At 33.5% G+C, this 17,403-nt stretch overlaps 2 protein-coding genes across 2 annotated transcripts in view; one reads left to right on the forward strand and one right to left on the reverse strand.

The window, feature by feature from the left end:
* The window catches only part of LOC112001664 (proline-rich protein 4), an 8,620-nt gene extending 6,080 nt beyond the window's left edge, over positions 1-2,540 (forward strand). The window contains exons 3-4 of the mRNA XM_065776283.1: positions 1,293-1,970; positions 2,016-2,540. Of these exons, the coding sequence (XP_065632355.1) occupies positions 1,293-1,970; positions 2,016-2,540 (1,203 nt within the window). The remainder of the gene's footprint in view (positions 1-1,292; positions 1,971-2,015) is intronic.
* A 7,724-nt stretch (positions 2,541-10,264) lies between these two features.
* LOC112034123 (protein NLP8) lies at positions 10,265-12,617 on the reverse strand. Its single transcript, XM_065776378.1, has 2 exons — positions 12,478-12,617; positions 10,265-11,881 (listed from the first exon to the last, which is right to left on the reverse strand). Exon 2 carries the CDS (start codon positions 11,712-11,714, stop codon positions 10,800-10,802), a length of 915 nt encoding a protein of 304 aa, XP_065632450.1. The 5' UTR covers positions 11,715-11,881; positions 12,478-12,617; the 3' UTR covers positions 10,265-10,799.
* Positions 12,618-17,403: the final 4,786 nt, after the last annotated feature.

Here is a 17,403-nt window from a genome sequence, read left to right on the forward strand (position 1 = left end):
CTTTTCTCCATGATAGCATTGTGACTATTTCTTTCTCTATTTTATTTGTCTAGTTTAATGTTTAATATTTTATTCTTTTGTTTATTTCAATTACCATGAGTAGCTAAATTTATAATTAGGGTTGAGGATGAAACCTTATTAAGGATTACTAGCAATATTTATGTGATTTAATTTTTCCCACAATAGTTGTTCTTTAATGATTTAAATTGTTCTTGCTTCATATGAATTGACTAAGATGGGATTCTAGATATGAGTTCAATTATGTTTTTCTCATGATTTAGGATTTGTCTTAATTAATTGAATGCTTGGTTTCTTAATTCTTGATTATAAAATTGGATATCGCTTGTGATTTGTCTGTCAATGGATACAATTTATGATTTGATTTTTAGAATTGGATATATCTTGTGATTTGTTTGGCTACGAATACAATTGATGATTTAATTTTATACTTAAGAAGCGAAGAAGAACATACTTTAGATTTTTTAACATAAGTGTTAATGATGATATTTTCCATGGTAGCAAGATTGATTTCTAGATTATCATGTAATGAGTTGGGAAAAATTAATGATCATAAATATATGCTGATATGACTTGCAAGGCGGATTCCAAAACCTTAATTCCTTTCCCTTGATTGTTTACATCTTTTTATTGTTTTATATCTCTTGCTTAGTTTAACTATTTGCTTAGTTTATTTAATTTCAAAACAACCAATTTTTATTAAACTAGATTAGGATTAATTTGGTTAAGATTTAATTAATTTTCCTACATTCATTCAAGTCCCTGTGGGTTCGACCTCGTTCTTGTCAAACTATACTTCGGTACGGTTCGTACACTTGCGAGTACTTTAAAATTTCACAACAGTAGCATTAGGAAGTCGAGCGGGGAGCTTGTAAGTCCTTTTGTATGAACTTCGATTCTTTCATAGTGAATTCAGGTTTGCCTTGAGGATATGTGGGTAAAATCCTCCCCAGGTTTTTTACCAGTTTGGTTTTCTTGGGTGATCATATCCTGTGTTATTTATTATTCCGCTGCTATATATTCTTGATATGATTGTTTGATTGTTTTAACTTAGAATTGCTTAATTTGACTAAGTAACAACTTGGCTAATTAACTAGGCTACTCAATCTGGTTGTGTTTTAGGGGGGTCTAAATTTCCATCAAATATCAAAGAACAAAAAAGAAATCCTAGCATTTGAATTCTAATCTCATTGTTCCATCGTATCATTTTGAAGGATTCATCTTGATCTTGTGCATTTGTTTCTACAAGGCTTATTGTAACAACTGATATAAAGTCTCATAATGGAGTGTTTGGAGAGGATGCAGTTCATGACGAAGGGAAATTCAATATTCCAATTTTTAAGAAACCTCTCATTCCCATTTTTAAGAAGCCACTTCCACCACTGGTTCCAATTTTCAAGGAGGCCCTTCCTCCATTAACTCCAATTTTTGAGAAGCCATTACCACCACCAGTTCCAGTTTTCGAGAAACCATTACCACCACAAATTCTAGTTTTAAAGAAGTCACCCCCTCCACTAGTTCCAATTTCCAAGAAGCAATCACCACCACCCGTTCTAGTTGTGAAGAAGTCACCCCCTCCACCAGTTCCAATATTCAAGAAGCGATCACCACCACCTGTTCCCTTTTTGAAGAAGCCACCCCCTCCACCAGTTCCAATTTTTCAAAAGCCATTACCTCCACCTGCACCAATTTTTGAGAAGCTATTATCACCACCTGTTCCAATTTTTGAGAAGCCAATTCCTCCACCAGTTCCAATTTACAAGAAGCCATTACCGCCACCATTTCCAATTTTTGAGAAGCCATTGCCACCACCTATTCCAATTTATGAGAAGTCTTTACCACCACCAATTCCAATTTTTGAGAAGCCAATTCCTCCACTAGTTCAAATTTATGAGAAGCCATTGCCACCATCTGTTCCAATTTATGAAAAGCCATTACCACCTCCAATTCTAGTTTTCAATTAGCCATTACCACCCCCAACTCCAATTTTCGAGAAGCTGTTACCACCACCAGTTCCAGTTTTTGAGAAGCCAATTCCTCCACCAATTCCAATTTATGAGAAGCCATTGCCACCACCTGTTGCAATTTACGATAAGCCATTACCACCTCCAATTCCTATTTTTGATAAGCCATTACCACCCCTGACTCCAATTTTTGAGAAGCCATTACCACCCCCTGCTCCAATGTTTGAGAAGCCACTTCCTCCACCAGCTCTAGCTTTTAAGAAGCCATCACCACCACCAGTTCCAGTTTTTGAGAAGCCACTTCCTCCACCAGTTCTAGATTACAAGAAACCACAACCATCACCTGTTCCTGTTTTTGAGAAGCCATTACCATCACCAGTTCCAGTTTTCAAGAAGCCACTTCCTCCGCCGGTTCCAGTTTTCAAGAAACCATTACCACCACCAAGACCAATTATCAAGAAGCCATTACCACCACCAATTCCAATTTTCAAGAAGCCACATCCTCCACCAGTTCCATTTTTCAAGAAGCCCTTACCACCACCAAGTTCAGTTTTCTAGAAACAATTATTACTATGAATTTCAAATCTCAATAAGCATTTCTCCACCTACTTTAGATTTTAAGAATCCACTTCTTCCAATAATTTTAGTTTTAAAGAAGCCCCTTCGAACCCTTTTTCCCATTATGAAGAAACCACTTCCTCCTAAGTAACTTAATTATTCCACTTTTGGAGAAGCCTTGACCTCCAAATTCCAGTTTTTTAATGCCACTTTCACCAACAAGGCATATTCTCTAGAAGTTAGTTCTTCCCTCTTTTCCAATTCTCAAGCCAATAGTTAATTAGAACCCTGTTCTTTAGGAAGGAGGGGGGTTGGGGGACTATGATGAAGCGATAAGAACAAAGGAATGGACAAAGTGAGCGATTGTTATATATATGTAATGTACGTACTTATGAAAATCATGGACAAAATTGGGAAATGCCCCGTTTGAGCAAAAAAAGCAGCATTATGTCCTCTTTTCCAAACTAAATAGGGAAATACCCCTCTTTTGAAAATCGAGTTTCTCAAAATCGATTTAGGCCCTATAGTGGCATTTTTTAGGAGCCTATAGTGACCTTTTTAGGACCTATAGTGGCGTTTTTTAAATTGATTTATATGAAATCAAGTTATAGGTAAAAAAAAATTAAAAAAATTGCCTATAACTCGATTTTATGGAAGTCGAGTTACAAAACGTCACTATAGGTCCTGAAAATATCACTATAAGTCCTTAAAAACGCCGCTATAGGGCTCTAGAATTTTTTTTTTTTTTTTTTTATAACTCAATTTTGAGAAAATTGAGTTACAAAAGAGGGGCATTTCCCTATTTAGTTTGGAAAAGATGGCATAATGCTGCTTTTTTTGCTCAAACGGGGCATTTCCCAATTTTGTCCTAAAAATCATATATTGTTGTTGTTGTCGTCAAATGCCTACTATCAAATATCAAAAAGTGGATGGTGCTTATCGAAATTATTGTACTTCTAAATTTATTTCCAACTTACATCAACAACCATACTAATTGGCTCATAAAAATTTCCCTTCACTCATATTTCAAATGATGAATTGTGGAAAACACGAAGTAGCATTGATAATGCTAGTCCATGTACTGGCACAAATGACATAAAATTAACTAATATTCAACCTTGCACATGGCTAGCTTCATCCCATAACCACCAAAGTGTCATGAGTTAATTGAATTGTGATCTTACCTTCCATCCATTCTCATGAAAGGAGAAAGTGCCTTTAAACTAGAGTTCATTGGGGTGTGTGTGTGTGTGTGTGTGTGTTTTTTTTTTTTTTTTATAAGTTCATTGGTGTTTTAGAACCTTTTTTTTTTCCCTCAATTGGATCCAGTTAGCTTAACTAGTAAAATCTCTGATGGTTGAATAAGAAATCTAGAGTTCAATTCTCGTCTACACCAAAAACCAATTGGTGTCTTAATTTGATAATAAAGAGTTATCATCATAAACGAATGCCATAAATTGAAACTCTTTAAATAAAAAAAATAAAAATAAAAACCTTTTTTTCAATGCTGAAATCTATGTTTTATATTAGAAATATTTGTATAAATCCCTTGAATATTTGAACCCAAGCAAATTGGCCGTATAACTATTGGGCTAGGAGTATCCCATAACTATATCTTTGTGTCATCCACATTACAAGTATTTGGGCTGAGAAGTGAGCTACAATTGGTTGGCATCCCTTCTAACATGGATTATTAAATCATGCTAAAAGTTCATCATGATGCGTTGAGCCCCTTGAACTAGCTAGATCACAAATATTTTAGTCATCTTAAATGTGTATTTTCTCCTCTCACATACATATATAGTAGATCTTACTAATAAAATTCATAGTGGGACTAATTTTTTATGTGAGAAAAATGATACATAATTATCATACTCTTGGAGTATTCTATTATTTTCCTTAACTGCCAGATTGCCAGTGCAACCATCACCTTGCTTGTGTAGCCCTCTATTATAATATTCTCTAATATGATGTTTGTTGAAGGGGAAATTTATTCCTTTGAATAAAATATGGGGAAGCCAAGCCGAAACTCAACGATGGGCTCTTGAGATGATGCCCGAAAGCTTTCGATGTGGTGATAAGCCTATCCAAGCAAGAAACAAAGGCTGCGCTTTAACAAAACAGCAACAAAAGCCCAATAAAAATATTTCACAATAGTTAATTAGTATATTAGTGGTCCTATTTTGATAATACAAGAAAAATAAATTCTTCAGCGGTAGGGTGAAATTACACTTGAAGTCCAGCAATCAATTATTAAATAAATTTAAGAAAGTGTTCACTTCTGGAAGTCCTTGTGTGTCTTGGTCAAGGGGATCTATTGTACTTTCAGCCATCATTACATCAATATGAGGGAAGAATTCCATTGTTACAAATACATTATATCGTTCAATAGTAAAAAAAAAAAAAAAAGTAAAAATTAAAGGTTCCATGGTGAGAAGAAAGGGGTTAATTGGCATGGTGTGAAGGGAGAGAGATTTCAGCTCTATGCAACAACTGTTGAACTAAGATTCTTGGAATATATGTGTGTGTGTGTGTGTGTGTGTGTGTGTGTGTGTGTGTGTGTGCGTGTGTGTGTGTGTGATATGAGTGGGTATGCAAGCTTGTGGTGGTATGATGGAGTTAATGCTGAAGCTAAGTCTTTAATGGGTAAAGGATTGTTTATGACCGATTAGGAAGCATTTATGGGCTTAGAATATGCAGAAAAGGAAAAGGGAATGTTTGAGGCTAAATGAGTATGGGCTAAGGGAAATGATTTATGAGCTTGGGGAGAGTTAAACCACAAGCAAAGTGACAAGAATAACAGAAATTTCAAAGGGGTTGGTGTGTGTTTTGTGCGCTAGTGTGCTTGCCCTTTTATAGTGGTGTTTAGGGAGGTATTAATTAACAAAAGTCCAAAACGTGGGACTGATTAGGAGGCAGAATAGTAGACTTAATTATCCTATGATTTGGCCATAAATGGGAGATTTGCTTTTGGAGCTGCTTTGCTACTTTGTGTAATATGACACATGGTGAGTATTTGGAGTAATCTTGCATTAAATGTCAAGATTTCTGAAGATAAGTTTAACCAATAGGATTAAGGCAGGTATCAAAAAGGAATCCTAGTAATGCAATTGAGATTTAGACCCTAGGAAATAGAATTCAACACCCCAAGCCAGGTGTCAAAATTTAAGTCCATTTTAGAGGGTTCTGCTGGAGATTCCTTTATGCCTTCCAAACCACATGTTCCTAAATTTTCCCCTTTAGGATTCATGGGCTTGGCACATGAACCATTTCTTGAACATTTTTTACATTTATAACATTGATTTGTTGAGATTTGGATAACTTGGTTTCAACTCTCTTTCTACTGGAGATATATTCTTGAGGAAAATGATAAAGTTCCATCACCCATTAGACTTCAGCTGCTATTACAACCTTTGGGCACTGTTCATGTTAGGTAAAGGGTGACAAAAAGTTGATGAGACAGCCCTTAGTTCATTCTCAAAGACTTGGTTCTCTTGTAGAGGCCTCCAGCTAGACCTTGATCAAGGATGAACAAGATGGAGGTTGTTTGTCTAGTCCTTGGCCTTTGTTAGAGTTTTTGGATCGGGCTTGCTCACGTGGGCTGGACCCTTTGGGTTGGGCTGTGTTCATGCCCTTTTTTACTTGGGCTTGTCCTTCTTTTATAGCATATTTGGACCTACAAAAATGACACATATTGCCATGGGTTTTCATCCCTCATGGACTCTTATTATTAGTAAATATTTTGGAGTTTTGATGAATATTTGTAATGGGACTTTGGGCAATGAGTTGTAATATTTAAAATCACATCATAAGCTTAATTACTTCAAAAAGCTTTTGTAAATAACATTTACTATTTTTGAAATGATGAATTCCATATTGATGTATGATACAATTTACTATTTAATTATTGTAATTTATTATTTTTGGTATTTTTATGTAAAAAAAAAACGTTATTTTAGGTTTAGGTGATTTATTTCCTTGTTTTTAAGTGCATTTAATGCTTTTTAGGTCAAATTTGATTCTTGATATGGTTAGGTATCAATTAGGAGTTATTTTAGAATATATTTTCTCTTGTCTGTCAAGTTTTATGGAGCCCTTAAATAGGCCTCTAAGTCTGTAAACGTTTTTCAGATATTTTATTGAATAAAAAATCAGAAAATGTGAGGCTTTGCTTTTCTTTTGGTTCTTCAAGAACTATGAACTTATCAGGGATTTTTCCTTGTGGCATTCAAACTTTATACCTTTGGTTTGTGATTCAATTATAATTATTGGGTCAAGGTCTGTTATTTATACCTTTGGTTCGCGTTTCGATTATAAACGTTGGGTCAAGGTTCTATCAAGAATCTGAATTTTAGCTTTCTTGGGCAAGTATTCCAATATTTTTGTTGGGTCTCAAAGCGTGTCAATTGAGGTTCGCATCACATATCATAAGTAATGTTTATGGTTTCCGATAATCACGTTATAATATAAATGGTGAGCTTGAAGGATGAATAGTTACCTTGAGCTTTGAAAATAAATATTATGAATGTTGTGATATAAATAGTGACCATGGGTTCTATATAAATTCCATAGGTTTATAATATCGTATAAGATAAATATCATAGTTTTAAGATAAATAACTTTCCATGTGCTCATATAAGATGATTGTCATAGATTATAGTAATATTGAAACATTGTTCATCATTGGATTTTTTAAGGAAAATAATTATGACATAGTATTTTTTTCCAAGTGTTAATCTTGTGCTTTTGATAAAATAGTGCTAATTGCTAACATAAATTGGGCTTTTTATATTGCCAGTGAGAATTGGACTTTTTGATGTTGCTAGTAAGAACTTGGTTGTTTGATGTTGCTAGTGAGAACTAGGCTATTTTGATGTTGCTAATGGGAATTGGGAACTGGGCTTTTTGATGTTACCAGTGAGGACTGGGCTTTTTGATGTTGCCAATGAGGACTGGGCTTTTTTTATGTTGCCAGTGAGGATTAGGCTTTTTGATGTTGCTAATGAAGACTGGGCTTTTTTGATATTGCCAGTAAAAACTGGGCTTTTTGATAAATAATTTGCCATGAAATTAAATCATGGGTTTTGATTATGGATTTAAATTCTACTAATAAAATTTTTTTGTCATGTATTTGAATTATGGATTTGACTTCTATTGATAAAATTTTTTTGCCATGTATTTGAATCATGGGCTTTTCAAATACTGCTAGGTGTAAAAGTTCTTGGGCTTTAGAAAAGGAATGAGATTTTAGCTTGCTCAATAAAATAAATAATTTGGGATTAGGCTTTACAAAAATATTGGGTCATCTGGTATTTTATATTTGTAGCCCAATTTTGTGATGGAAAGAAGAATGATTGTGGGCTAGCATGATAATAGTCAAAAAATATTTAGGGAAGCCCAATAACTTGTGGGTGATGTTTGAAAATATATGTGTTATTTCAATAATATTAGGTGTAAAAAAATGTACCTTAACAATGTTTCTTAAAAATTAAGTGGCTACTTCCATTGCTACAACAACAATTTCATCTCTGACCAAAAAGATCCTAGTTCTTTTTTAAGGTGGTAAAAGCTAAATGTTTTAGCAACCCTACGGTGAATATTCTAACTTCAAAATTAAAAAAAAATCATGGCTAGCCTAGTTTTTTTTTTAAAAAAAAAGGCTTTAGTTTGAATAATTCAATCATGGGATTTTTTTTTTTTTTTTTTTGATATATTGTTATTCAGGGAGGGGGAATTTCAACTTTAGATGTTTCTGTTGAAAACACAAGAAAAATGCCAACCAATTGAGTTACAAGATTTTTGGTTAATCATGGGATTTAATACCTTGGAAATTAAATTTTCTTATAAAGCAGACTTTATATTTTGTCATTCACTCATTTGCAACTGAAATGTTTAATTTTATATTTGTTCATATGGAATTTAAATCCAACTCAAAAAAGACTGGGAATTTAAAAAATTAACTGCTTATCTTTTTGTGGAATTAAAATGGTGAAATTTTAAACTAATGTGAATTGAGTACTTAATTATAAGGACGTAAGCTTAAGCACGGTTAAAAAGGAATGCAAAACTCATGAGGTAGCAATTGACAGTTAGAAACTGAGACTCTTTATTCAAACTCATGCTCAATACATTTATGGATAAATTATTCGACATGCTCTCACAAGAGAAAATTTTGTGAAAAATTACTCGTTTTCTAATGTTTATTTGCAATCTTGAAAATAAAATTTTTTTTTTTTCTAGTTTAGTTCGCATGGAAAACAATTAATATATTTTGCAACTTTAATACATGAAGTAAACCCCAAATAAGAAAACAGAATATAATATTTTTGGATCATTTTGCAAGCTGAAATGGGAAAAAAATATCTCAAACTCATAATATACGTGAAAATTAGGTGGGAAAGATGACTTGTGTGAGTAAAAAATATTTTTTGGAAAAAATACAATAATTGGTCAATGATTAATCAATGGTGATCAATATTCAATGGTTAATATGTGAAGAGGGAATGGGCTAACAGAGAGAATAAAGAAGTTACCATTGAAGGAATTTTTATTGTGGTGTGAAATATATTTGTGGTAGTCCCTCCCCCAAAAAAAAAAGTTTTTCTCTTTCTTAGGCTTGTTTTTTTGTTGATACATAAAACATATTTTGTCAACTTACATTTTCTATTATGCTAAACATAAAAATTATTTTCCATCAAAATAAATGTAATTTTGTGCAATTGTACCCTTAATTTAATACGCAAAGCAGTCCCTTATTTTAAGGTAAGTGTGAATTTTGATTTGACACAAGCACAGCTATTTGAGGTGCATGGACAGGACTAATAGACCATTTTTGTGGTACCGACACCACTAGTTTTTTATTTTTTTGAGAAGGGACACCACTAGTTTTCAATATAGCAAAATTCAATGTCACAGCGTCCATGAACCATGATGGCTCACTCCTTAGTTGCCCTCACTGTCGATAATTCTAGGATAGTAGGATTATAACCTTTTTTCACAGTTGTCTTGTGTGGTTAACTTAACAGTAGAGAAAAAACAGTAAGTTCTTATAAAAGTTATAGACCGTCAGCTACAACCCCTCACATAGGATAGCCGTGAAAAGATTGTGGTTTCAGAATAATTCCACCAACATTTTTGTTCTCTAAAGGGACCAAGTGCTCGAGACTAAGTTCCTCATCAACTAATGTGTTGGGCTATCAAATCCATTACATAGATATCTGAAACTCTCTTCCAACTTCCAAGCTTTGCTAACTGGGTTGTGAAAAAAGAAAAAAGGTCTTCAGATGCTTACGTTTACAGCCCATAATTTTGCAAAAGGGCCTTTCCTTTGGGCCTTTGAATCCATCTTCTCTTCATCTTTTTCCCCAAGTCCTCCTTGCTTCCTTTTGGCTGTTTGTTTTGCTCATACAATGACATAACATTTTTCATTATGTTTTCAATTACTGACGTGAACTATTGTGATTAATAGGTAATTAAATGTTATATAAAGTGATGAACTATGTAAAAACAATATTTCTCTAATCAAAACATATCATCTTAACACGCTGTGAAAAAGGTAATAATAAAACATTACCTTGATTTTATAGATTTTATCAGACAAAGTTTTCAATGGATTTTAAATTATTAAGCATATGGTGATGTCCTCTCATAGATGTGACAGACCACGCCCAAATACACACAATGGTCTCATTCATAGGAGATCAATCAAAATGCCCTCAGAAGCCTGAACTGCTAACAAGTAAAAATGTCATTTTCTTCCTCATGTAGTGTAAAGCACAAAATCAACAGCTTTAAGCCATCTATTTTCTCATGTAAACATATGTAAATCTCTATACAGACTGTGATTAGGGAACTACAGAACATCATACTATGAATCCTTCTGCAACTACAACAACCAATATTCCCAATTCTACCATATACAGACCAATACATGAACTTAATCATAGAAGGGGTTTCCACATGATCCACATATGCTCTTTTCCTCTTTTTCACTTAAGTTTTTGCCACAGCCAACATGTAAGAGACATAACTGTACTTCAGAATGGGATTTGCTTTGAAATTATCAGCAACTTAACACAAAACACATTAATGTCTCATATCATAATTGACAGTGGAGAAGGAAAAAGCATATAAACTTCAGAGATATTGGGGCCAACTGTACAGATTGCCTCTCACCTTCGCAGAAATTCATGCATATGAACTAGAACCTGCAGGTCCATGTAGAATTGACCTAAATACTACAAAAGCCAGACTCAAATATTATAAGCCTCCTGTCAAGAAGCAGTTGCTACTGCCAGAGCTGTTCATACTACAAGGCATATCTCGAACTAATAACTTCACACTTCGAGTGCCTATATCATCCAAAATCTCAAGACACTCTTGAAGATCTGAGTCACTTACTAACATTACCCATTCCTCTTCATCATCTAAATACTTGAGTTGGAATGTCCCATTTTGCAACTTGAATCTCTTTCCAACTTCTTCATACAGTTGGAAACACCCAGCTGAAGGCTCAAACTTGAACCGGATTGTATCTTCTCTGTAAGTAGCTTTCACAATAATTTTGGATCCACTATCAACACAGCTTGTTTTGACTTTAGAGTACTTCTGCTCCTCAAAGCTCTGAGAGCTTGATGAACTGCCACGCATCATTGAACTAGAACCATTTGATGAGTCTGTCATACCTGAAGAACTAGGCTGGTTATGTTCAACAATCCCATCATCCACATCGATCACAGTATCTATATCATCGCCGGCAGCCAATAAACTCAGAGACACAAAGTGGCAGTCATTTTCTAATTTTAAGCTGTCCATGTTCAGACTGTATTTTTCACCTCTGTTCACAAGATAAGAGCCCAGGGAGACACTTTCAGGAGAAGCCTGAGAAGTTGTCTCAAGGCTAGCCTGCTGGCATGGTACAGCATTGGATTTCCTTAGTTCTTCTCCACATGTGTTTGTATTGAGCTTACCCATTGAAGGAGCTACTTGGTTTAAACCCATGGAACAGTCATCCTCTTCCAGCTTAATTAGAGAACTCATGCCATCAAATCCAGGTGCTGAAGGTACTGAAACTGCATTTTGGGTGGCTAGCTCAGCATTTTTGACACACAAGTTTTTGTCAGGGAAAAGACTTTTCTGTGAAACAGTTTCTTGGATTATGGAGCCTGCTGCCATAAACTCTCTAGTATTTGGGTCAAACTTCAATCCTCCCTCCACCCCCTGAACTGAATCAAGCACGGTCTGTATTTTCCTTAAGGAACGGTTAACCTTATTTATCTTACGGGATGGCCATCTTGAGATTCCATGTTGTCTGCAAATCCTTTTCAGTGTAGTGGGGCAAACTATTGACACAGAAACAACGGGAAAGAAGAAGATAAATACCGGATTTTATTCATAGGTTCCTTTTAAATAAATCTTTAAAAATATTTAATATTTAAACAATGCTTTTATGTAAACTCAGCAATAGGATTCTATAGAAGGTTATTACTACAAATTCCTCTTGATCCTTCATATTGTCCCATGCTAAGCCTTTAAGTTAGCATTGTTTACCTACCCTAAATAAGAGTCCTCCAGCTATCATCTGTAATTCTAGATAATACACAATACAGTTTAAACAATTCTTATAACATTAAAGTTAGGACTAAATGAACCTTCCCAATGTAACTAAATAGATGATCATGGATGTTAGGCAAATAATACTACATGCAAGCCTTGGTCAGAACTTTATGTACAAGCCCATATTTACCCAACTTCTTAATAATTTTACAGGAAAAAAACTTAGCAATATAACATTATAAACTAAACAATTAGCAATACCATTAAATTTGTTTCCTGTAATTTAGTCCTCACTTTAAATTGATGATTACGAAAGCAAAATAACCTAGAATAACTGCAACAATTCACTAAGAAATGAGAACACATGGACAATGAATCTCACCGCCTATGCTTTTTGCAGCGTCCTTAAGACTCCCAGAGAAGTATTGCTGAAGCACACTCAAGCTCACATTCTTCTCTGCCGTACTTCGCTTTTTCTCATGCCTTCTAGATCCGCTTGTTGCCTACAAGATTTATAAGAAACAGTTAAGAACTAAATCCCACAAGCTCTTCAAAATCATACACAAAGTAAATACAAAATTTCTGCAGGAAGCTAGAATACAATTTTTGGAGTCGTCAAAATTTTCATTTCCTACATTTTGCTTTCCTTTCTATGACTAATGAATGCTTGAGGGAAATGCTTCATAAAATATGGCAGGATCCAGGTCATTTACGTCCTATGATTTCTCTAATAGCATAATTAATAACTACCAAGAAATATGAAGGCATATGAGATCATCACACAGGATTAATTTTTCAGAGTGGAAAGTACATCTCCTAGAAAGTTCGCTCACTCAGCATAAAATGCCATAACACCACAAACCTTCATAAATATCAAGTACAGATAGAAGGAAGTCCCTTTATCACTTGAGCATGGCTAAGAAATATAACTATGTATATACAAACACATAAAGGTATGTATAGATAAAACAACAAAGAAGCATCTTTATCATGGAGAGAAAACAAAGGCTCCATAGCTGAGAATGGTGAAAATCCAAAACAATATTGTGCCATGGTCCTAAGGAAGTGAAAAGGGGTTAATTCAGAGTGCATTAAGGACATTATGGACACCAATTTTCCCCTTATCTGTGTCATGAGAAACCAGCAAGCTTATTTTCTCATAGTTATTGCATCACATTTCATGAGGCTGCCGGCCTATACTCAATCAAGAATGCTTATGACTTAGCTGAAATGGCTCTTACTCTCACTTCAAGAACAGGATGGAGAGTAAGATCATGGGTTCAAGACCCACAGACACATCTGTGTAACTTACTAAAAATAAATAGATAGGAAACCAATCATCCCAAAAGTTTAATCTGTTAGGAATGTGGCCCAAGAAAGAACAGGCTAAAATATAAAATGCAACCAATACCTGCAACTAGAAGAGAAGAAATTTGGAAGCTTGGAAGAAATTGTAAAACTAAGAGTTGAACCTACATCCACTTAGTCAAAGATGGCTTTGATAATACCATGTGTGGGTTTGTGCCTGTCTGTGTATATTCCAACATTTTCTCTCTTTATTTTGGGCAAACTGAATTTCTCCACACTGAAGTATCAGGTGATTTGTGGTGTCTCCCTAAACTTCAAAATCAAGCAATTAACCTCCAAAGTTAAACCCAAAATACACATAGCCCCTTGCTGTTGAAAATTGAGGTTAAATTGGGCATTTTTAGCATGTGATTGTCAAAGTTATATGGCAGTTTTGTTTAATACAATATATTTTTTTAATTTGATATAGAGTAACATGATGCTCAAATGTTAAAGAAACATCAATTTCACCCCAATTTTAAAGGGGATGGGGCTATTTGCATTTATTGTAAAAAATTTGGTGTTGATTGCTCAATTTTAAAGTCTATCACAAATGATAATTTGGGGTCAAAGATTATGCTCCATGTTTGGTTTTCCAGAATGAACTAATGAGTGCTAGAACGAAAACACATTATCCACTTTTACCACATCCTAACATGTGCTAAATGAACCTCTGCCCTCGCTATCGCATTCTAGAGTAAGCAATGTACTTTATTTTCATCATGTTCCACAGAACCCAATAATATGCATCAGGTAAAAGAAAATCAGGCATTCATATACTCACCTGGTTTTTTCACGTTCTAATTCATTTCCCTAAAATATTTATTGACATTCCCAAATGAACCTCTTAAGTGAAAAGCTAAGGTCAGACCAAGAACCAGCACAAGGTCATATAATACAAAGGAAGCCCAAGCTGGGATCTTCAGAAGTTTAGCAAACCAAAGCTGAGCCTAGTGAGCTGTGCAAAGCTAATATCAGCTCAGTATGTTTAAATCCTAATGCAACATTGCTACAGCTATATTAACTAAAAAGTATATCCTAGGGAGAGTAGTATATGTTTACTTTTCAATCAGACCATCTGTTGGTCTGATGCATATCATTAGAGGGTATCAACAAAGGGATAAAGAAGAAGTTTGTTACCTATCAAATTCTACAGAACCCAATAAAAAATAAATTGCTCCCCCGTATAAAAGTGACAAGTATGAAGTATCCTACTACTTTCATCAATAGTTAACCTAGTAATACAAGGATAAACCCACATCCCTCTGGTACAATTGCAAATATTAGGAACCATAGAGTTCCTTGGAACAATTAATGCTAGAACGTTATGCATGTAACTAGCCTTTAACCAAGGCATGCTCTTTTCAGTTTCAGAAGGGTTAGAACATGCATCCTCACAAACCACCCCCCACCCCCCCCAACCCCCACCTGTATAAAAAAAAAAAAAAAAAAAAATTCAGATGATGGTTTTTTTGGGCTGAATAATGATTGAGAAAAGGACCCAAGGACCTGCCCATCTCTTACAAAAGGGGATGTAAGTCCCATATATTAGATTTTGAATAAATAAATATATATATATATATATATATGAGCAAGACTTAAGTACAGTACTTAGGTGTTGTTCCTTAGGTTTTCTCTTAAAATTTTACCATGTGACTTTTTTATCATTAATAAAAATGTATTTTTTAGTTAAGTAGCCACATGGTAAAATTTTAAAATGTGAACCTAAAGAACAACACATAAGGTATTGTACATAAATTTTGTCCTATATATATATATATATTATATTTAAGTTGTATCCGTAGTGATTTACACTTCTACACTCTATCTATTTTTCCCTCTCTTGTATATTACCAACAGATGCTTCAGTACAGAGATAACATAATTATTAAGCTAAAATTTATTAGGGGAAACTCTTTAGCACATCTGTGGAGCATAAGTGCCAACTAGATAAAAGCTATTAAAATGGAGTGCAACCGTGCAAGTTAATTTTCAATTACAAAGAACTACATGAAGGCTTAGCCAAAAAGCCATATTTTTACCATATATATACACGACACACGCTAAGATATGGTTCCATTTTATTAATCAAAACTAAACTATATAAATAAATAATTAGTAAATTGAGAATGCATGCCTTGCTTTCTTTAACAGACATCTAAGATTACTATATATATTATATATACATGAATCAGCATTTGTTAAATCTATAAACTTAGTGTTGAGACTTGAGAGAATCCTGGAATTGCATGCTATTGAAATTGATTTCTTCAATGTTTAAGTGCAACAACTTCAGGTGTGGCAGTTCATATTTTTCTGGCAAATTAAATGTTATGCTATTAAAAAATTGAAAAAAACAAAGCAAAACAACAAGAAGTATGATACTTCAGAATGTTGCACAGCTGTTTTTTTTTTTTGTCCTTCTTTAGTGGCAGCTATATGTTTGATTAAATACTTCGTCGTTTATTGCATCTGTATATATTAGTATTACTTCTTCTTCTTTCTTCTTTTGGGGGGTGGGGGTTCTCCATATTAATCCTTAAAAAAATCCATAACCTCGACGTGTTTTGTTACATACATAATTGAATAATTCACTACACTCCAAATTCATCTTCTCTAAAAAAAATAATAAAAAATAAAAAGACTTTGGTCAAGTATTAATTAATTCCAGTAATCACCATGATTTTTAGCGTAATGGTCACTCCACAAGTATAAGTGTTTGTGAGGTGTAAGGTGGCAAGGGTTGGGGTTTAAGTCTTGAGGAGGGAACGTCATACACATTTACACTTAGATTATATTAGAGTAAAATTTTTATCTTATATTAAAAAAAAAAAAATTCAAGTAGATCAAAATTTTAATTATGAGAATGAATTTAAATTTACATAATATATATATATATATATATATATTTGTTTCAAAAAGATGGAAATAGAGGAGTGAAAGGAATAATATCTCTGCTTATTCTTTGATGGGCAAAAGAGAAAGAAAAAGGAAAATGGTATTTGTATTTGTGCACTAACGGGTAAAGGAGAAGGAACTAGAATATAGATATATATATATATATATATTTCTTAACCCATTGTGCATTATCAACCTTGTAAAACAATGGACAAAAACAAAATTGGAAATCCTAGCCTATGTAGCACCTATCCCTACTTCAATTCGCCGCATGGTGGGTCCGTATAAAGACTTGATCAAATCTCTTTTTCTTTAATCACATGTTTTACAGGATCCATGGTCTCTCTTTTTAAGTTTTCATCCTTTAACTTATATTTCTTACCAAACCTATATGTTTAGTTGTTGGACTATATTAAAAATTTAATACATTCAAATCATCTTTCATTCTTTTTCTCTTTCCAAATCACCTTCCATCTAAACACAAAGTTAATGTCAAAATAGTATCATAAATATAATTAATGGTACACTCCTAATACATTATTTGAAATTTTTTATATATATCCATCATATATTGATCTTATTTACAGTGTGATATGTCCAGGCATATTATACTTTTGATGTACTTAAATTACCAGTTTCAAAAAGATTAAAAAAAAAATCTTCTAATTTAATAGCTCAAAAAATTTTATGATCATCATTTGATAGGATTGAGTTGGAACCCATATAATCTATACTCTGTATAGAATGGAAACTTTTAACCTTTTGTTTACTTCTTTTAATATTGACATGTAAAGTTTTGAAAACCCATAAGTTTTTAGAGTTACAAATAATCCAAACTCACCTAAAGTTTTCCAATACTAAATAAATTTCATTAAATTAAATAAATATTAATGAGAGATTGTGAGAAAATTATAATTAAAATAAGGAAAGTCATTTTCTGAGAAAATTCTATATTTTGAATTTTTATTTATTAATATATATATATATATATTAATAAAACATGTATCACATATAAATTTTTTGTGCAAATTACACCAAGAGGTTTTATAAAATTACATTCCTT

Source organism: Quercus suber, unplaced genomic scaffold (assembly GCF_002906115.3).
Source record: "Quercus suber isolate HL8 unplaced genomic scaffold, Cork oak 2.0 scaffold_132, whole genome shotgun sequence".
Lineage (NCBI taxonomy): Eukaryota > Viridiplantae > Streptophyta > Magnoliopsida > Fagales > Fagaceae > Quercus > Quercus suber.